General features: G+C 45.6%; 1 protein-coding gene across 5 annotated transcripts in view; it reads right to left on the bottom strand.

Moving 5' to 3' along the window:
- DYNC2H1 (dynein cytoplasmic 2 heavy chain 1) overlaps positions 1-22,733 on the bottom strand; it is a 256,619-nt gene that overhangs the window by 70,006 nt on the left and 163,880 nt on the right. For all 5 annotated transcript variants that reach the window (XM_059179365.1, XM_059179368.1, XM_059179382.1 and 2 more), the window contains 2 exons: positions 19,382-19,486; positions 1,817-1,933 (listed from right to left, as the gene is read on the bottom strand). In XM_059179365.1, the coding sequence (XP_059035348.1) occupies positions 1,817-1,933; positions 19,382-19,486 (222 nt within the window). The remainder of the gene's footprint in view (positions 1-1,816; positions 1,934-19,381; positions 19,487-22,733) is intronic.

The following is a 22,733-nucleotide window of genomic DNA, read 5'->3' as shown; positions in this document are numbered from 1 at the left end:
GCCCCCACCTCTTCTGTCCTATTTGGTCACAACTCTGCACTCCTCATCAAACTGGCACACAAATGCTCACATCTAACCACCTCCTCATCTCCGCAGGAAGGCTCCCGCTGGGCACAAAACTTGGGTTCCATACATCTGTACGCTCTCGTCTGGTTAACCCATCTTCTGTAGCAGATCCAGCTGAGAATCTCCAACAGTAGAAGAGAAAAGATTCCTTTCCTTTCCCACCCTACAAGAAAATGGGGCTGGATTTCTTGTGCAACGCACACGGAAGTTGTACCTCATGGCCAGACTGAAGGTGAGATAAAAACAGGACCAGCGCAAATTCAGTCAGAGACCAAGAAAACTGTGAGACAGCAAGGTGAAAAATCATGGCGTAGACTTCAGTCTTACTCAAACTTGGAAAATGGATCAAACAAGTTCACTTATTATTGAGAGGGAAGGAGGGACATCTCTGGAAGACACATGGATCATGTCTCTAAAATGTAATTAGAATTATTTTTACAATACTTTTGTAATTTAATAATGGATAAACAGAAAATGACTCCAATTATTTTATTTTATTCTCTAAGTGACGTCTTTGAGAATAATTTTGTATTATTAATCTTAGAATAAATATCTACCTCATGATAGGATACACGATGCACACATTTGAGTATGTATGTGTTTGCAAAGGCGTTCAAATTTTAAGGATGGCATGTCCCAAAAGTCAACAGAAAATTCAAAATAGCCAATGACATATGAAGAAGGAAACCCAGCTGGACGCTGGCGAGGAGCGGAAGGCTGACAAGGAGAGCACTACCATACCCCGATGACACTTACCTGCTACGACAAAGTTAAGATGCGTGTGAATTTGGTTATTAATGTAAAGGGAACAAAGGCTGGGCGAAACTCAGAGGAGGGAAGGGGAGTAACCTCACGGTGAAGGGCACAGCGACCGGATCCTTGGCAAGGCTGAGCACACAGAGCTTCCTGGCAGGCACCGCGGGGAGCGTGGCGTGGGATGCCAGTGGAAGCCCTGCTTCCCCAGGCAAACCTCCCCTCCCGCTGACTATGCCAGGCTTTACCAGCGTGATGAACTCAGTCAAGGCAGTGCTTCCGGTCGGCTGGGATCGGTGCTCACTGAGACGCCCGACACTCACCAAGTGTTCAGATTGTTCTAGTAACTCAAAATTGCAATACTGTAAGGTTTGAGGCCTTTGAATTTTCAGAAGGTTTTAACCTTCTCCGTAGGTTCTGCAATCACCTTCATTTGACTTCCCTTCTTTCACAAGGCTAGATCTGATAAACAGGCATTTTTACAGTATTACTAAATGGATGAACTGCATAGTTCTATTTTTTAAACCCAGAGAATAAATCCCTCCTCATGGAGAATAGGAATCACAATACTCTAATGGCTTTGCCCGGTGAGCAAGCAACTAGTCTATAACCAACAACGTGATTACTCGGCAATACCGAAGCCACGCCAGTCGCCCAGACCAGAGCACTTCCTCAGCACCTTGAGTCCTTTGAAAAATGTCACTTTTAAGAGCAGTGTTTGACTTAATAGAAAGAGGACAGAGAAGGCACGCAGCAAACACAGGAACGTCCAGCAGGTGCCGATGGGCCAGCACATCACTGGGCAACGACACTGACAGTGGTCACAACCCATTTCTTGGGCTCATCTGTCCACTATCCTGTCCTCTCCCTCCAGGAAACCAGTACACAGTAAGGGCAGATCAATGCAAAGTTTAACAAACAAGAACAATCTGGAGATAAAACTAGGGAAAAAAGGGGAGGAAAAAAGGAAACAATTGGACTAATATCCAGTACTAACCTGGTTGAGTTTCTTCCAGAGATTGAGGACAGGGGACAGCTCATTCGACCAGACTTCTCTATCAAATTTGCAACCAGCTGTTGCTGATCTGCCCAAGATCCTCAGCTGAGAAATGACCTGAATGAAGAAAATAAGAAGTAGCAAGAAATGAACAGAGAGAAATAGTAAGGATCCAAAAATAGCTATACTGACTTTATAAAAGTAAAGACCAAGTATATATGTTCAATCCCATTATCTTCCATTGGCTTAGCATTTAACTGATTTACTTAAGCAGTTAAAAAATAAGCGAACTTAGAAGTGAATGAAACCACTATAAAAATTACATGTTACAATCCCTCTTATTTGAAAAGTGACTTCTTTAGTCAGAAAGCTCCAATTACCTATTATTAACAATTTCTTAGTGTCTCTGTTTCCTTGTGTCTGAAACCCAAAATATTTTTCGGTTTGGCTGACTTAAACTTTGTAATTTCCAAATGCTTTTACAACTGAGAACAGTTTTTCCGTAAAGAGGAAACGGCAGGAAAGACAGTACACAGCACACCAAACCACGTAAAATAGTAAAGCAGGTCTAAGTAATTGTTTGTTGTCATAAACGTCACAAATCTAAGTCTTAAGGCTCTGTATTTTTAGTTGTCCTGTAAGTGCTCCCTCTACGCTTCGACGCCAGTGAACGGGTGTGGTCAGACTGGGGGGACCAGGGAAGGTGCACAGGGACTCCTCCCTCTGCAGAGCGTCCCGTCTGTGACTTCCTCGTGACCAGCTTCCTCATCACCCAGCTCACCCAAGCCCGTTCCCTCGCTTCTGTCCTCTCAGTGGTCCTTACGGACTTCCACGTCAGGAAGTCCCGTCAGTCACCTGCCAAGAGGGAGGCGGCGAGAACAGGACGCGCCCAGCACTGGACTGCAGAGACTGGGGTGCGTGTCTCAGCCCATGAGGGACCCACTGACTCGCCTTCACAAATGTTTCAACAAAATGCGAAATCTCCTCGCTTACCCGACATAAAATAAACCCACAACAGGCATGTGCTTTCCTAAGCCAGTCTTTTAAACACCAACTTTTGCAGTAAGTTGACTCAATTTCTGTTTTATTTTTTTTGAAAGATGTGAATTGTTTTTCCTTTTTTAACAGATTGGGCTATATTTCATATTTTGCAGGATCCTTGTATTAGTCAAGTTTGTAACAAAATAAGGGCTATAAATCTTTCAAAATGAACGCGCTACTCGATTGTTAAACATCCACAATCACGCTGTAAAATTCAAGTTACTTCTAGAGCTTTTGATTGATTCTCCAATCTTGAAAAACTCCTAGTGATTCAGTGTTTCATTTTCTTTGTTTTTCTGATAAATTATTTTTATTTGCTCTAGCTGAACCTTACAACAGCACCTAATTCATCAGCTTTGCTACACCACAAAATATCACTAGTTGGTAGTCCGAAGGAGTGCTATTCTAACTCTGGTAACATCTGCTATCACTTATTTGTGTTTTAAATTTATCAAACATGACAGAAAACAAATAAGAATGCAAAGAGATGTCTAAAGGAAAAAAGGTTCAAAAATTTTTTACATGATGTAAAAACCTATTTTAAGAATAAAATATTTACCAGTCCCAAAAGGTCATGTTTTCTGTCCAGCAAAAATAATATGCAAGGAGTGCTTTTCTTAATAAGACTATCATAATATAATGTTTAATAAAAGAGAAGTTCAAATATCTAATAAATTTATTTTTACAATGAGGATAGAGCTATAACTTGAAGTGACAGACCATCTTTCGTTCTTATAAAATCTTACATGTGCATCTTTTTACAAAAGCTATCTTTCCATTATCCATATTTTAAACAATTAAAAATTACTTTATTCAGTAGTACTCCTTTCAAATGGTATCAAAAGGGATGAGACTTTCCATGAAGAGCCCACTGGCATCACTTCTCCCTGTCTGTCCGTACTGAACAGCATGCGTGAGGCCGCCACGTGCTGTGCGGTGTCCACAGAAGCTACCGAGGGTGCGAGCACCCCCACTCCACCCGCCTCCTTCCAAGGACAGTGAGAGCCATCTGAGGAATGCCTGCGCTTCTCCTGAGCAGTGTGTTTAAGACAGTAACCCTTACAGTAAACTGTATTTTCCTCTGGATATTGTGAAGCACACAGAAGAATTTCTGACCTAACAACATTGACTTCATAGAACTTTATTTTTAAAGATTTTACTTAGTTGAATGAGAGAACGAGAAGGGGGAGCAGTAGAGGGAGCCCAACATGGGACTCAATCCCAGGACCCCAAGATCACGACCTGAGCCAAAGGCAGACTTAACCCACTGAGCCACCCAGGCGCCCAGACAATATAGAACTTTGGAGCATGGACTTTGTTGTCTGTTTTGTCTTCTTTTGGCATAAACTATTTCCCTAGTTTTCTTTTCCTTTCCTCCTTTTCTCTTTGGCTGATTTCCTCAACTCCTGATTTTACTCCAACAGATTACTTGTATTTTTCCAAGTTGCCTGTGGCGTACTCCTTTTTGGAATGAGAACGAATATAGATTTTGAAAACAAACACTCCCAATCTACCAATGAGAAAATGGACTGTCAAAGAAACTAAATAAATGACACTGAGAGAATGAACAGCTCATGCTCTGGCCTTGGAACCCTGGAACAGCAAGTGAGCTTCTGGAAGATGAAAGACAAGGTCAGCGACAACCAAGTCACCCCAGCCAACAGCAAGCGTCACGCACAGACAGCAGTAAGGCCGTCTCGAACCCTCCAGCCCTGCCGACTCTCCTCATGAAGGCAGCTACACGTGGGAAACTGAAGATGAAAACAAAGAGCAAGAACCCAGCCAACCGTCAGAATCGTAAGAAAAAAAGAAAGAAAAAAATGACAAAATATTACTGTTTCAAGTCACAATGTTTTGGGCTTGTGTTCTGCGGAGCAAAGACTAATTAAATCACTGAGAAGAAGAGACAGATTCCTTACAGCCTGCTGTGGACTGACGGTCTGCACCCTCTGAAGCGCATAGTGGAAGCTCCGGCCCCAGCACACCAGTGATGAAGGAAGGAAGGAGACACACGGGAGAGCTCTGCGCGCTCTCGGTGTGTCTCTCTGCCCGTGGGCACAGAGGAGAAGCCACATGAGCCCACGGTGAGGGGACAGCCATCCACAAAGCAGGAGGGAGAGTCTGCACCGAAAATGGAGCATATTGACTCCCAGGCTCCAGTACCGTGAAGAAATACACTGTGCTGTCTGAGCCTCCCCGCGTGTGGTACTCACATTCACGCCTCCACTCACGACAGCCCTTCCTAACGCGTCTCAACTCCGCGAGGTTGTGCGGTGGTGCGCGCTCCGGGGAAATGGCACGTCAGACTCCAACCTTGCCCCACTATTCCCTCAGGATGGGAGCAGCAGGGGTGAGCTCCCCGTAAGCCCGCCATCATGGGGGGAACTACCCACGGGCTCAAACCACCCGTGGGCTCACAACATTCTGTGGTTCACTTTCAGCACAGCAGTCAATAATCACATGAAACATTCCACACTTTATCATGAACGAAGCCTCGCATCCCATGATTTTGCCCAACGTAGATTGACACGAGTCTTGTGAGCATGTTTAAGGTCAGCAAGGTAAGCTACAATGTTTACTAGATTACGTGTATGAGATGCATTTCCACTTATGATATTTCCAACTTATGATGGGTTGATCGAGCTAAAACCCCACCGTAAGTCAGGAAGAACCTGTGTTTTGTTACAGTAGCACAAGCAGACAAGTGAAACGTTATAAATGGCACCTAAAAAATGCAGTTAATGTTAGAAGCCTTTAAAAATCCCTTTAAAATCAGAGCAAGATAAGAATGTTGACTGTTGGGGCGCATGGGTGGCTCAGTGGGTTAAGTCTCTGCCTTCGGCTCAGGTCATGATCTCAGGGTCCTGGGATCCAGCCCCACATTGGGCTCTCTGCTCAGCAGGGAGCCTGCTTCCCCCTCTCTCTCTGCCTGCCTCTCTGCCTACTTGTGATCTCTGTCTGTCAAATATATAAATAAAATCTAACAACAACAACAAAAAAGAATGTTGACTGTCACTATGTTTATTCAACTTTTCACCCAAGTATCTAGCTATCCCAAGAAAACAAGAAAAGACAGTTAAGTGAATAAAGACTGGAAAGGGGGACGAAGAAAGCTAAAACATCACTTTTTCAGACAATATAACAATTTACCAAAACATGAAGAAACTTATAAAATTTTCATATATATTATATTCATTCTATACATTTTTCTGTTTGTGTATATTTGAAATAAAAAGAGAGGCGCCTGGGGGGCTCAGTCAGTTAAGCATCCGACTCTTGATTTCGGCTCCGGTCATGGGATCCAGCCCCGTGTCGGGCTCAGTCCTGGGAGTGGAGGCTGCTTGGGATTCTCTCTCTCCCCCCACCCCCTCCCACCTCTCCACCCTCAGCACTCTCTCTCAAATAAAATCCTAATAATAAAAAAAAAACTTTAAAAAATTCATTAGATTTTTTTTTAACTTCAGCTTAGGAATTATGTCCTTTTTCAGCAGTTACTTGGAAGCCCTTAAAACGTCCGTCAACACTCTCATCCCTGCCTGGGCCGGGCACCGTGTATGGAGCTGTGTCCCCTCATGCAGCCGGTGTAACAACCCTGTTCATCTTCCCACATGTTGCAGGAAGGAAGCAACACGCTAACACAGTAGAGGAGGAAACAGAAAAACATCTAGTTCATCTTTATGTTAACAAAGGTTTCCCTATCTCTCAGGTCTTTCTATAAGAGTATTACATCACTCACACACAAGGCCATCTGAGAGGTCACTCGGGGTCGAAGGTGAAATGCACAGTCCACCCCCCATGGGAGGGACGCATGTGATCATTTTTCCAAGGCATATATTAAAAAGCTGAAATAAAATCTCAGGAGATCTCTAGCTTATGCAACTTAATTAAGCAAATTAAGACTGAACTTCCATCATGGGAGGTTTAAATTTACTAGGACCAGCAAATAGGTCAGCTTCAAGTACGGAGGTGACTCTCACAATAATTATGTTGACTGACAAGCCAGACAGAGGGGCGTACTTAGTCGTACAGTCCTTCTATATAAAGTTCTAGAAAACGCACACTGGTCTGCCATGACAAAAAAGACAACAGCTGCTGCAGGGGCAGGAGGGAGAGGTCACAGCGCTACAGAAGACTTTCGGAGGTGATGGGAATGTTCACTGTCCTGATGCTGTGGAATTCCCTTTTTTTTTTTTTTTTTTTAAGATTTTATGTATTCATTTGACAGAGAGAGAGGGAACAGAAGAAGCAAGCAGAGAAAGAGGGAGAAGCAGTCCCTCTGTTGAGCAGGGAGCCCGATGCAGGGGTAGATCCCAGGACCCTGGGACCATGACTCAAGCTAAAGGCAGTCACCCAATGACCGAGCCACCCAGGCACCCCCAGATGCTATGAAACTCTAACAAGTGTGTACATACATAAACTCTCCTCAGATCATACACTCTAAATATGTGCAGTTCACTGAATGTCAACTAACTACAATAAAGCTGTAAAAATTGAGAAAAGATCATTATTAAAATAATGGTGGAGGCAGGTAGTTCAAGATGGCAGTCTAGGAAAATTCTGAACTCACCCTGTCCCATGGACATAACAGATCTATGGCTACATATGGAATAATTTCCTTGGAAAAAGTCCTGAAAACTCGATGGACAGAGCCTCCTCAAAACAGATAAAAAGAGCAGCATTGGGATCAGGGGAGAGGTAGACATCCCATTGCTAAAAATCCCACCCCAGGAATGAGGACCCCAATTAGGAGGGATCTCAATAATATGGAACCTTCCCTAGAGGAATGAGGATTTTGTCCTCCGCATCAAGCACCCCAACCCTTGGGTACTGTACAAAAGACACAGCCCTGAAAATGTTGGGCATTGGAAAGCAATGAAGAGTATGACCAGGAGAAACCCAACTATATGGAACAGAGGACCTGCTCTTAACGAACTCACACACACACACACACACACACACACACTCACAGCGGACCAAGTGCAAAAGCAGAGTTTGAAAAGTAACCACGTCACTGGTAAAGGAGACTGACTTACTAATCTTAAGTTGACCACTGGAAAGACAGAAACCTGTTGGGACTCTCACCAGGGGAGAAGCATGGGTGGGCATCACTTCTGCAATCTCGTTCTGCCTTGCCAACGCTAACACTTGGCAGGCACAACTCTGGCCATCACTCTCTAACCTGTCAGCCCCACACAGCACACCCCACTCCATTGGGCTGTAGCCACATAACAGTACCAGCATGCGTGTGCTGCCCCAGCCCCACAGCCCAGGACCAAACAGCCAGGAAAGCCCCCACTCCACCCCAACGTAACCGCAGCACAGCCAGCTGGGAGACCACGCTTCCCTAGTTACCCTCCACTCCTTGGCCTCAGCCGATCAACAGCTGGTCGAGTGTCTCACCCCCTTCACACAGCCACCAGGGATCCACCATTTTTGAGGGGTACAAGAAGCCCACAAACTCCCTGGGAGACAGACCATTGTGCCCAAAGGGACTGTGCCCCTGGGACCCACCAACTGTCTCCTATGTAAGACTACTCCTTCAAGAATGGGAGAGGAAGCTGTTTCACCTAGTACAGAGAAACACACACAGTCAGGCAAAATGGGGACATGGGAATGTGTTCCAAATCAAAGAATAAGACAAAACTTCAGAAAATGACCTTTTGTTGGAACACCTTATTTCCTGAGTTGGGCTGGTCTTGCCCAGAAGCCAAAATCCCTCTAGGAAGATTCAAGGGCTTGGGTAAATGTTGATTCAATTGACTGAAGACTTTTTTCTGAATCATGCAGGGTATTGACGAGATGCAGAAATGTAAGAACAACCTGCACCAAAATTTTGCAATGATCTCAGATTGCTCTAGAGTTCCACTGATTTCTAAAGAAAGGAAATGGTTTTGTTGAAAGCAATTCTAAGACTGCAATTTAAGATTTCATAACCCTGAGTTTACTAATTCCACAAATATCAGCTTGAAATGCTGAAGTGTAAAAGTCTCACATACGATATCCAATGATAAAACATCTTTTCCTGGGGCGCCTGGGTGGCTCAGTGGGTTAAGCTGCTGCCTTCGGCTCAGGTCATGATCTCGGGGTTCCGGGATCGAGTCCCGCATCGGGCTCTCTGCTCAGCAGGGAGCCTGCTTCCTCCTCTCTCTCTCTCTCTGCCTCTCTGCCTACTTGTGATCTCTGTCTGTCAAATAAATAAATAAATAATCTTTAAAAAACAAAAACAAAAACATCTTTTCCTCATAGCCATGGAACCAAATCACAAACCCAATATAAACAACACTTTTTTTGTTTTGTTTTGTTTTTAAATTGATGAGAAAAACCGACAGTTCCCAAATTCACAAAATTCCCAGGTTTAAAACATCATTTGAGAAAAAAATTCTTCACAATGAATTTTTGGAGATAGCTTTCTGTATTTAATAATTCAAGAAACCCAGGTTCCAGGGCCTGGCACTCACCAGGTCCCGACGATGGGCACTCACTACCGCTCTAGATGGAGTGCAGATGGACAGATGACTTCTAAAGTCTGTTCCTGCAGCACAATACCTTTTGTTTGTCCTTGGTTTTAGACTAAACTGTCAAAGAGAATCTGATATGCAGATTTCATGTTATCGAGAATACCAAGTTGATACATTCTCTGCAGTTTCTCAAGACTCTAGTACAGACACTTTCAAAGCTGAGGATGCCGAAGAATCACCCCAAAATCTGAATTTCAGAGCCCCCCTCCCCAGAAGTCTGAATCCACTCATCTCGGATAGAACTTGGCAATCTGCCTTCTCAAACTTCCCCAGCAATTCCCATGTGAGTGGCCGCCACCACCCCCGGACACCCGCCAGGGCCTGACTGAGCAGGAAGACGCACGGGTCCATCTGATGATCAGTCTACGCCCGCTGAGTTAACAGTCATGAGTTAACAGTTAACAGTTCACTGTAGAGAGAGGGAAAGAAAAGAACAAAGCCACAAAGACATGAGTCTGTTAGTTGTACAAGGACAAGGAGACAAATCTGGGAAGAGAAAGAGAGAACAACAGAATTGCTTGGAGAGTTGCTCTCCTACAGAGCCACGGCCAAGGTCACGGTCACGTAAAGACACCTAGGGACCAAAGCTGTGCGTTACTGGTGCAGGCAAGCGAATGTGGTTACTGGACACGCTTTGAAAACACCAAATAGACAACCTATTACTTCTCTGACTGCTTCACTGGGGCTTTAGGGTCACACCCACATGGGTAAAGCTTCCCATTCCCTAATGTGACTGCATACCTACTATCCAATTCCTGGGGAGAGTCTTGCCGCCCCCCCCAATTGGCCTGTGGTCGGACCTCACCAGTGTCTGCTCGTCGGTCCACTATGGGTTATTCTCTCCACCTTGATGATTTAAGAAATGTTCTCACTGCAATGTTAAAAAATTTGTAAATCGACATATTTCAGATAAAATTTTTAATTGCTGGAGAGACCCAGACCCTTCATGGGTAGAAGTAATTGTAGGCAGTTTACACTGATTCTAAGTGTTAGTTGTTGATATTTAATTCAAAATAATAACAAGAAAAACGAACAAAGTATCAATTAAAATATCCAGCTAACCGAAAGAGAAGACGTCACCTATGGAATCACTGGACTGGGTCTCATAACGCAGATCCTGCTAATCGGCCCGGCTCTGGTCCTCACCAGCACCACACACACCACAGCAAACTCACGCTTACTCTAGACAGGAACTAGAACAGCTGGAAAACACTTGGGAATTAAAATTCTACTAGATTTTAATTTCTGTTTAAATATTAAATTGCTTAGGACATTTTCACAGTTAAAGTTTTCTCCTATTTTTCTGACCAAATTCAAAATTCCACATCATTTTTTTCTAAGCTACATGCCCCTCGTTTTCTTAATCTGGAGAAAACGCTGTCACTGCACAATTACCAACAAATGTAAACATAAAAAGAAAAATTAAAAGGAAATTTTTAAAAACCACGGTTCCTAAATAGAACTGCTTTTATTAAAAGAAGGGTCTCCTACAATTGAACTCATTGCAGATTCCTTCAGCACCTAATTTCTTTAAGAAGAAAAACAAAGCAAGCTTCTCCATGACAAAAGCTAACTTTCCATGGTCCTTTAGTGTCTATGATGATTAATGAACTTGCATTTGCTTTATCCTGTTTATTAGATTTTTGTGACAAATGAGTGAAGATACACAATAACTAAAATCCATCCTTAGAAACCAATGAAGGGAAAAACCACCAAACCCAGATTCCATATAATAAAAAGGCACATGAACACATACCCACAGATATCTCCTTTCCTAAACACATGTGACCTTATAAAAATTCTACCTTTTCTACTTGTTTTATAAAAATCGTACCCTCTGATTCAGGAGTGATATAGAAATACGTCTATGATGGCTATGTATAAAAATTATAAAGTAGCTGTAAGTTTTTAGTCTGTACTCCTTCAATTGTATATAACATGTAATCATATTTATATGTATATATACATACATATTACATGTACATTTCATGAGTGATTTCATTGATTTACTTATTTACCACTTCCTGCTGGCTTTATGAGATATGAAAACTTCCCAAAATTGTTTGCAGAATTTTGTGCGTGTGTATACATGTCTGTATTTTTCTCAGGAGAGGATTCAGAGCTTTAGGTGCTAAAAGGGATCCATCCAACAAAAGCAAAGGTTAAGATCTACTGTCCTAAACTGTGGTTGTTACTAGTCCTGATGCTTCCATGAGTTTACCGTAACTTCTTTTACGACTCCCCTATTGTCACCATTTTGAATTTACAAAATGCTGCTTTATAAATAATGTTGAAATGAGACCGCTGTCACTCAACAGCTGGTTATTTACTAAGGCTGCACCTTCGGGAACACAACTGCTATGTCATAGTCACACACAGCAACACTCAGGGCTGCACCACAAACACCTCTGAAAGTAAGGAGCTGTGGTGTGCACGAACCTCCTCCCCCGAGAGCTGTCCTTCACTAGACCGGAGCCCTCCCGCCCAGCTGATACTACAGAAGGCAGTGAAAGGGAGGGAAAAAGAACATTAGGCAGAGAAACACAGTAATAACCTCGAGACTCCAGACACTAAAAGGATAGTAAAGTTCTGAACAACATTACAGCAAGAAGCTTGATCATCAAGATGAGAGGACAGATTCTGAGGTATCTCTACATATGTACAGACATGTAGATTACCAAAACTGACCGAATCAATAACCTTATAAGAGTGAAAGAAGTTGAATTTCTGTTGTGCTGCAGCTGATCTCATTTGTTTACCTGCTGTAAATATACACAACTGCAGCCATGCTCTCCTCCCACGGGCCAGCCCGTTCTTCGGGAGAAATCACAGGGATGATATAGTTGAACTTCATTCATCACATGGATTCCAGAACTCTCCAGAACCCTCTTCTGTATGAATCCACAATTGTGTCAGGTGTCCTACTTCTTCACCCTGAAAACATCCTGTAGCCATTTCACAGAGTAAATCTGCAGGCAATAAATTCTATTTGTGTTTGTCTATGAAAAACCTTGTCTTCCTCTGAGGCAGACGTTCTCCCGGGTACAGAGCCAGGGTCAAGAGGTTCTCCAGTGAGGCCCGCATGGCTCCAGAAGAGAAGGCAGCCCGGGGAATAGGCTCGCTCCTCTGTGTTCTGGTGGGACAAAGTTCTCAGGATTTTAGACTTTTGTTTTGACATCCAAATTTGTGCACCTCTTGGGACTTTTTCCCTCAGGGTGGTGGAGGTCACCTGCAATGGTGCTCTTTGAGCTTCCCGGACTTGTGGGTCCCAGTTACCCCGCAGCTGCGCTGTGTGACGTTGTCCCGCAGAGTTGGTTACTTCATGGTGTGTCTTTCCTGCTCTGGGTCCTCCTGTGTCTCAGTCTGGGTAACTTCTGTTAACCGATCTTCAAATTCATGTGTTCTCTCCTTGGGGTTTCAGGTCTACTAGTTGGCTTGAAGATTTTCTTCTCCATTAACAGGTTTTATTTCTAGTACTTTCAGTTTCTCCAGTCTTACAATTTCTCTACCACTGCTGAAATTAACTATTGGGTTTTCCATCAGAACCTTTAGCACACAGATCGTAATTATTTAAATCACCCAGTGGACCGTTCCGACCCCCACGTGCCATGGGAATCTGGCCCCACTGACTGCTGGGGAGATGAAGCTGTCAGGAGCGCGGCCTGCATCCTTGCGTGGGGCAGGCCCTCGTGCCCGGCTCTGCTGGTGAGAGCGGAGTAGCTCATGGGGAGCACAGAGGCTTGGGCAGCTTTGATGCATGGGAAGGGGCATGAGGCCTTAGAACAGGGTCACCGTTCAGCCCAGGGTTGGGCAACCTTTGAAGATTGTTGCTAGCATCCCCTGGTCACACTGCAGATTCCGAGCTCCTGGGGAGGTGCTCTGACTGAGGTTGGGGGCCAGTAGGCCAGTGAGGCTGCCATCAGCATCTGCTCCCCACTCACGATGAGGGCTCCTGATTCTGTACCTCACAGAGAGTCGGTCACCGGTGACCCAGCAGGAGCACCAAACGGTCCCTCATTACTCACTGTCAGCCCACCGTCTGCCATTCTGACTGCGCCTGTCTTTAGCGGACATGGTCCCCCAGGGCTGAAGATCGGCCTTCTCAGAGCCCCGTTTCTGTCCCCCTGCAGCTCTAAGGCAGGCCCAGATGTGACCCCTGCGCACAGGTCTGGAGGGTTTTCTACCCGATAATACGCCTCCAGGAAGTGCTCTGCGTCCGCCCTCACAAACTTCCCGGCTGGGGGATCCCTGGCACTTGGGAGCCGGGACTCCCCAGCCTGCGGGCAGGGCAGAGACCGGGGCACTCTTGTGGAAAACCAGCCTTCAGCCCCAGGGGATGCGACCTTATCAATGCTCCCGCCCTTGGAGCTGCAATCTGCACGGGCTTCTCCCGCTAACAGAGGGTGCAGGGGTTTCTTCCTACTGCCTTCTACCAGGGGCAGTGTTTCGACAATACCCTAAGGGTGATTGTGTTGCTCCCCCTCGTTGTCTTGGTCTTTGGCCTCCTCCCCTGAGATGGAGGCTTCCGTTCCAAAAGGCAGACAGGGGCAGTTCCATGCGCCTCCTTTGCCCACAGGGACTCTGTTCTGTTGCCCCAGGCCCTCCCCCGGAAGGAGGTGCTGCGGAGGGATGATGAGAAGTGGCCTGCCAGGAGGGGAGATCCAGGTCACATGGTCCAGGTCCGGCCACGCCTGCTGCTCTCACCTCCCCACAGGTCTCGGCCGGCCAGCGCTCATCTCTCTCTGGTGGGTCCGAGAGAAGTCACGACCTGTCTTGTTTGTTGGAGGAAGAACAATGCTCCCTCCATCCATCTCCATCTCTCTCTAACTCACTGCTGGCCACAATGGCCCTCCTTCGGTCACAAGCACGGCCGCACGAGGGAAAGATTTCGGATGCTGCAGCGTATCTAACCGAAGACAAACACACCCTCTGGTCTCCATGTGTGAGCTCGGACCCAGGGAAGGGGTCTGGCTGGCTGCCTCCACCGCCCCGGGAAGAGGCCCTTCTTTGCTTAACTTTGGTGCAAGGAAACGAGATGTGGAGAAGACAGCAGGAGGACACGTCATCCTTCGATGGTCATCCATCGAACTCCAGAACATCAAATAATGCGGTAAGCACCGTTTCCTGAGGACTCTTCTAGTGATTTCATACGTCTGGGCAGACAAGTATTAATTCATGGACGATGGCAGAGTGAGAGGGTCTGAAGCTCCCCTCACCCAGCCAAAAGCCACACATGAAGCAACTCCCTCTGGAAACAGCCTGAGTCTGGCAGACCAGATCCTCCATGGCTAAAGGCATCGAGAAAAGGCTCCATGGAGAAGGTCAGGAGGGAAGGAGCCCCCACAGGGAACCAATCCATCGCGAGGTGGCAACCAGAAGCAGAAGGGATACCACAGGCCAGCAGGGAGACACTCACTCCCCAAGAAGGGCCAGCCTCAACCTGGGCCCCGGCCCCAGGGACCCGCACCGACTACAGAAGCCCCCACCACGTCTGGCTGTGAAACACGGCGAGGTTGGCCCCGGGGGTGTAACAAAGGGGATAGGAGGGTTACAGTCACAGAGTCATGAGGTCATGAGCATGGGGAGCGGGGAGGGAGGTGGCGGGGGTGGCAGAGACAACGGGTGAGTCACTAGATTCTCCCTCTGAAACTACAAATACTCTGTGTTAATTAGTTGAATTTTTAAATAAAGAAGTAAGAATTTAAAAAACAACAACAAAAAAATAAGAAGTACCTAGGGTGTAAGTGAAGGAGATTTCCTCATTTTCAGACTTGTGCAGAGAGGCGGGACCCATAGGAGCTTCTGTGGGGGAGAAGCTGCGAACGAACATCACTGTCCTTTCCTCACAGGAGCCCAGCCGGCCGGGCCAACTCTGACAGCACAGTCCTGCCGGAACCCCTGCCCCGCCCCGGCATCCATCGGCCTGCCCAACCCCAGCGCCCTACAAGGCACCCTTCCCAAGTGGCTCCCAAGCTGCCACACCTGCTGGGCAGCCCAGTGGTGACCAGCTGGCCCACGGGGCACTGTCTCACCACACCCTGCCGACAGCCTCCACAGGAACCCGTACCCACCCAGAGACACCACGGCCCCACACAGCGCCAGTATGCACACATCTGTCAATAAGCAGTTTAAACAGCGCTGGACTAAACGTTCTAATCAAAAGACGGAACGTCTGGATTAGAAAAAGTAAAATCAAGACCCACGTATATGCTGACTTTAAAAGACCTCAAGACACATACGGAGTGGAAGGAACTGAAACAGATAATCCATGAAAATAGAAGAGAAAACCACAAGTCAGTAATAAATAACACTTAGATCAGACAATCTATACTTTAAATCAGACTGTACAGAAGAGACGAAGAAGGGTGCTAAATAAGGATAAAGGGATCCATCCAACAAGAATATAATAACTGTACACATTTATGTACCCAACATAGGAACACCTAAATATATAAGCCAAATATTGATAGACATAACGGATCATATTTATTCAGTAACAGTAGAGAAGAGGACTTTAACAGCCCACTTACATTAATGGGTAGATCAGCCAAACAGAAAGTCAGTAAGGAGACACCAGCTTTCAAGGGACTGAGCAGATGTAAAGAGAATATTCCATTCCAAAAATGGAGAACACATATTCCTTTCAAGTGAACATGATTTATTCTCCAGGAAAGATCACATGTTCAAACACACAATTTTCAGTAAGTTGAAGACAACTGAAATAACATCCAGCACCTTTTCCAAAGGCAACAAAAGGAAGCTAACAATCAATTACAGTTAAGAAAATGGAAAAAGCAAACAAACAAACCTGAACACACAAAGGCCAACCATGCTAATAAACAACCAATGCATCAATGAAGAAAGAGAAGAGAAAATAAAATACCTCGAGACAAATGAAAATGGAAACACAATGGTTCAAATTTTGGGGGAAGCAGCAAAAGCAGTTCGAGAAGGGAAATTTATAGAGATTCGGGCCAACCTCAAGCAACAGGAAAAATCTAACTTTCCACCTAAAGGAACTGGACAAAGAACAACAAACAAAGCCCTAAATTAGTAGAAAGAAAGAATATAGAGCAAAAAATTTTTTTAAAATACAGATTTAAAAAAATTAACAGAGAAGATCGATAAAATTTGGATCTGACTTTCTGCAAAGATCAAACGGTAAACTGTTGGCAGACTCAAGAGTAAACAAAGAAAAGCTTCCGGGGAAGACAGTGGGACAGGAGCCCCAGCTCATCTCGTTCCACAGATACAACTAGGTAATACCCCCTCCCCGTTAAGTGACCCAGAAAACAAGCCAAAGTCACAGCTACACGCAGACAAGAGGCCACACTGCAGAGAGCAGGAAGGGCAGAGTCACAGTCGGGAGCTGGAGGACCCGGGTACAGTCCGTGGGGGCGTGGAGAGGGGCGAGGAGCAGACCCCACACCAGGCACCCCAGATATGGGGGACCCATGAAGGGAAGATGAATTCCTTTAAAACTCAGCTTTGAAAACCAGAGGGGCCTAACTTTGCAAATTCTTACTGTCAGTGGAGTTCAACACCTGCAACTCCAAAAACCGGAGCGCTCAGATCTGCGTGACACAGAGGGCAGTGGGAAACTGCCCACTCTTGAAGACACAGCCCCATCCACAGCTTGAGAAGACACAGCCTGGAAGCAGCACCCTGGGCACCACTTCCCTCCCCTGCTGTCTGGCCTACACAGGGGCCGCCGGCCGGCATGAGCACAGCTCCACAGCTCACCGCCTGGTGTGCTGACCGTGCAGCCCAAACCCACATCCTCCCACAGACAGCCTCTGTGCACGGGCCTGGTCTCCAGAGCTCCCCTCACAGGACACCCTTGCAGCCCTTGCTGACACGGCCTGGCCCACCCCTGTGCTCTAGCAGATGCATCCTCTCCGACCCCACAGGCCGGGTCCTCGGTGGCTGCAGGTTCCTTAGCAGCAGGTCCTTCACTAGTCCCTTGGCTGAGGCCCTCACGAAGATGGGCCATGGGCTGGCACTGCGCCAGCAGCACTGACACAAGCCGGAACCCCTCCACAGGGTCCCCTGCCCCAAGGAGAGGGAAAGAGAACCACACATGCCAGTCAGACAGCAGCCCCAGCAGTGGGCTGGTTGCTGGTCTACCTGCAGACACTGCCCACCCGCGACAGTTTCTCAGGGGACAACACAGGGAAAATGCCCTGTGCTTCAGGACTACTGCATCCCTGACAAATTCTAGATTTGACTCAACACAAGCACAGACTGGCCAGGCATAGTCACCGCAGACAAAAGGACTCAAGACAAAAGCATCGTAGCCACAAAAGAAGGGTGCGTGCCACACACACAGAAGACACCCTAGAGACACCGGGGCCGGCATGAACCCACACACAGGTCAGTGCGATGAGACACAGCCCAGAAACAAACCACAACTATGGCCAACTCATCTTCAATAAAGCAGGAAAGAATGTCCAATGGGAATAAGACAGCATCTTCAACAAACAGTATTGGGATAATTGGCCGCCACATGCAGAAGAATGAAACTGGACCATGGCCTTACACCACACACAAAAATAGACTCAGAATGGACGAAAGACCTCAATGTGAGACAGGAACCCATCAAAATCCTACAGAAAATACAGGCAGTAATCTCTTTGACGTTGGCCATAGCAACATCCTTCTAGATAGGTCTCCTGAATCAAAGGAATTAAAATAAAAAATAAACTACTGGAACTTCATCAGGATAAAAAGTTTCTGCACAGCAAAGGAAAAAATAAAACCCGAAAGGCAGCCTACAGAATGGGAGAAGATATTTGCAAGTAACATAACCAATAAAGGGTTAGTATCCCAAACCTATAAAGAACTTATACAACTCAACACCCAAAAAATAAAGAAACCAATTAAATAATAAGCAGAAGACATGAACAGACATTTCTCCAAAGAAGACATCCAGATGGCCAACAGACACGTGAAGAGATGCTCCACATCACTCGGCATCAGGGAAATACAAAGCAAAACCACAGTGAGATTCCAGCTCACACCAGTCAGAATGGCTGAAATCAACAGGTCAGGAAATGACAGGTGTTAGTGAGAATATGAAGAAAGGGGAACCCTCCTAGGTTGTTAGTGGGAACGTAAGCTGGTGCAGCCACTCTGGTAAATGGTATGGAGAGCCCTCAAAAAATTAAAAACAGAGCTACCATATGATCAAGCAATCGCACTACTGGGTACTTAGAAGAACAAAGCACTAATCTGAAGGGACACACACACGTTCACAGCAGCAGCATCTACAACGGTCAAATTACGGCAGCAGCCCAGTGTCCACGGACCGATGAACAGATAAAGGAGGTGTGGGGTACAGATCCACAATCGGATATTACTCAGTCATTAAAACAAAATAAGGAAGAGATCTTGCCATGTGCCATGACGTGGATGGAGCCGGGGAGTATGATGCCGAGCGAACTAAAGCAGATACAGACAAGTACCATGTTATTTTACTCAGCTGTGGAATTTAAGAAACCAAACAAACATGAACCAAGGGGGAAAGAAAAGGAGAGGCAAACCAAGAAACAGATTCTCGACTCCAGAGAACACACTGCTGGTCACCAGAGGGGAGTTGGGGGGCATGGGGGAGCCGAGGGATGGGGATGAAGGCGCGCCCTGTCCTGATGAGCAGTGGATGACGTGGAGAGCTGCTTAATCACTGTCTCGCACGCCTGAAAGGAATATGACGCTGCGCGTTACAAACACTGGGATTAAAATAAAACACTTTTAAAAATGTTGCCTTAATATAATCACAGGAGGGAAAAATAAATATATTTTGGAGGAAGTGATAGTGCTCAATGTTATTTTACTAATTTGAACAGTTGTATTATATAGAACTCTTTGGCTCTTCTAAAATTTATTTAAGGCAGAGCTGGAATTTACTGTGCTAAATAAAAGGAAAATGTTAAGCAACAGCTTGTGGGGTCTGATGTATCAAATCAGACTCCATGTTTTCTGCACAGCAGCTCCTCTCCTCGGTTACCTGAGAGCTGATCATACGCTGAGACGAACGAGCTATGTTGGCAGGGAGACCAAAGAAACTCGGTTTGTCGTCCTCTGGAAGCTTTTCAATGACGGCACGATAGTCCTGAATGTGGAGAAGTGAAAAAGAGCTTTTCTATAAAGACTGACCATAGAACCACTGAAATCAGAAAGAACAGATACTGGGAAATACTAAATCTCTCATTACTCATATGTTCACATTTTCTAGGTAAATCTAACTTTTAGTCTATGTAATACTTAGTTGTGGACAAAGGATACTCTTGGTCATGACTTCTTCATCCCTAAATTTCACAAATACAGCATCACATAATTTAATTCACCACATTCAAAGGGACCCTGCACTGATTAAAACAAAAATACTTAAATGGCCATGGCTCCTACATATAAGATATCATGTGAGATGTTTTTAGGAAAGCCCGAACCTACCCGAGACTCATCTGCAGAGTGAAGTTCTGCTTATTCCAAGAAGAGTCCAGCTATCCTCTGAGACTTACAGAAACCCCAGGGACCCACACACACATGTTCTGCTGAGTGCGCACTGCTTTGCCAATCACGTTACATGAAGCAATTTCCCCGAGAGTCCTCAGTCGCTGGTGAGGTGCGCTGAAACGCACTGACAAGCCCATCATTTCCTCCCAGAATTACTGCAAGTGTTGCACGCGATCCTTACCAAGCAGGCGTCTGCAGTTACTGACTCCAAACTCTAGACAGGAAACTCAAATGTAGACCAGGAGGATTTATTCACTTTAGCTCAAGGGTAAGAATTATTCCGTTTGCTCGCTGGCATGCAGAGGGGTCCTGCATATTTGCCTACACTGTTGCAGCTGAACTAGGAGAAACAGCTGTCTCCTCCCCCTCCCATCACCTTTCTCAGCCCCAGCAGCTGCCTGTGAAGTCCTCCCAATGCAGTGGCGGGACTTCAGGAAGCCCAGGGCCTGTAAACATGTCATATTTTGGAAAGATGGGCTGTCTTTTGAAATTTTCCCACCCTGTGACTCAACACCTGTTACTTCTTCAGGGTGTTCAATCACAACATATCCACGTATGCATCAGTATGTGTGTATAAGAGCCTGTGGGCGCACACTTACACACGCGTGTGTATATGTGGGGCAGGGGACAAGCAGGTGTTCTCACCCTCCTGGGAAATGCTGGCTTCCTCCTTCTCTAGAACTCTTAGATGGAATCTTAACAATGATTCTCACAAATCATCCTACAGATATAAGACTCATTCTCTGTTGATATCCTTCACTCATTCCAGAATGGCTGTGAACTTTTCTCATGCATTCTGGCTACAGTCTCTCCCCTCGATGCCCCAACTGTGCACAGACGTGTTTCCTAAATGACAGCTACACATCCACACTAAGCTGTCCTCCCTTGGATGCAGAAAAATATACACCAAGGGATACCATTTAAATGGTGCTCAAAAATAGGCAAAATTAATGTGAGATGGGGTGCCCAGGTGGCTCTGTGGGTTAAGCATCCCTGCTTTCAGCTCAGGCCATGATCTCAGGATCCTGGGATTGAGCCCCACATTGGGCTCCCTGCTCAGTGGGGAATCTGCTTGACATTCTCTCTCTTCCTCTGCCCTCCCCCCACTTACAAACACTGTCTCTTTCTCAAATAAATCCATCTTTTTAAAAAAAACCTAACATAGGCTGTTAGAAGCCGGGATGATGTCTCCTTTGTAGGGGGGCGGGCAACGACTAGAGGGGACACAAGGAGGACTTCCGGGGAGCTGGTCACACTGTTTCTGGACCCCAGCACTAGTTCCACTCCTGGGTTCAGTGTATAAACATTCACTGCACATTTCTGTAGCAGTTTTATTACTCAGTTTAAAGTTCACAGAGAGAGGGAGGCCAGTGAGTGCACAGTGTGAGGTAGCTGGGCTATGAAAAGCCCCGGGATGCCCTCCTGCTGGCAAGTCCGCCCCAGAGACGCCCACAGTGCCTGCACAGTCTGGAACAGGGCCACCCGGGGCGGACAGATAGGCCGGGCTCTTACTTAATAAATGAGTGAATGAATGAAAGATACTGAAAAACAAAACAGACGGGATACTTAACAGGCAAGATATTCAGTAACATATACAACACTAGTTTTCAAACTTTGACTTTTGACAATTATGTCACTGAAACAGAAGAACTTTCTCAAAAAATACTTGGGATGAGAGAAAAATCCCCAATCCTGTGAGAAGAACTATGTAACTGAATATGTATGTATGTGATCATATCATTCCAGGTAATAAAAGCATTATTTGGACATTAAGCAAAGATAAGTTTGTGGCAAAATACATCAGAATTGAAATCTTTGGGCCATAATTAGCACTATTTTCTGGAAAAGATGACTTCATTCTACAAGACTTTTGTAGGATGAGTCAGGGAGAAAAGCTCCAGCCAGCTAAGATAAAGACATGTCCACAGAAACACCGCGCTCAAAGCCCTCACACAGTCAGACCTGATTCAATTCATCAGCCAGAAAGTGAAGATACAGGTGTTAGGGATCTGATTAGGGATCGGATCCCAGGGCTCGCTCAGGCCCACTGGAACACACAGGCTCCCTCCTTCCAGAACCTCCTGGTCTCACCTCTCGAACATCTTCCTAACCAGCAACTCTACCCTATTACCATCAAGCCATCCCTAAGTACCCAGCATGGACAACACACTTCACCAGAGTTTACACGGCCAGGCCAAGTATGGCCATAGCAATCATCTGTATTTGAGAATGAGAATTACTTGTGCATTTGAAAAGAAACATGTATTTAAGAGTTTAAGAAAGGATTCAAGTATCTGGTAATATATTAAAAATGATGACCTGTACCCCTGGGGATAAAAATATATGTTTATTTAAAAAAAAAAAAAAAAAGAAGGGAATCTTTCTGCCCTTCAACGGACGAATGGATAAGGAAGATGTGGTCCATATACACTATGAAGTATTATGCCTCCATCAGAAAGGATGAATATCCAACTTTTGTAGCAACATGGATGGGACTGGAAAAGATTATGCTGAGTGAAATAAGTCAAGCAGAGAGAGTCAATTATCATATGGTTTCACTTACTTGTGGAGCATAACAAATAGCATGGAGGACATGGGGAGTTGGAGAGGAGAAGGGATTTGGGGGAAATTGGAAGGGGAGGTGAACCATGAGAGACTATGGACTCTGAAAAACAATCTGAGGGGAATGAAGTGGTGGGGGGGTGGGAGGTTGGGGTACCAGGTGGTGGGTATTATAGAGGGCACAGATTGCATGGAGCACTGGGTGTGGTGCAAAAATAATGAATACTGTTATGCTGAAAATAAATAAATTTAATTAATAAAAAAAAATGATGAGTTTTACC

Source organism: Mustela lutreola, chromosome 1, assembly GCF_030435805.1.
Source record: "Mustela lutreola isolate mMusLut2 chromosome 1, mMusLut2.pri, whole genome shotgun sequence".
In the NCBI taxonomy this organism is placed as follows: domain Eukaryota; kingdom Metazoa; phylum Chordata; class Mammalia; order Carnivora; family Mustelidae; genus Mustela; species Mustela lutreola.
This window is presented reverse-complemented; position numbering and strand designations above follow the sequence as displayed.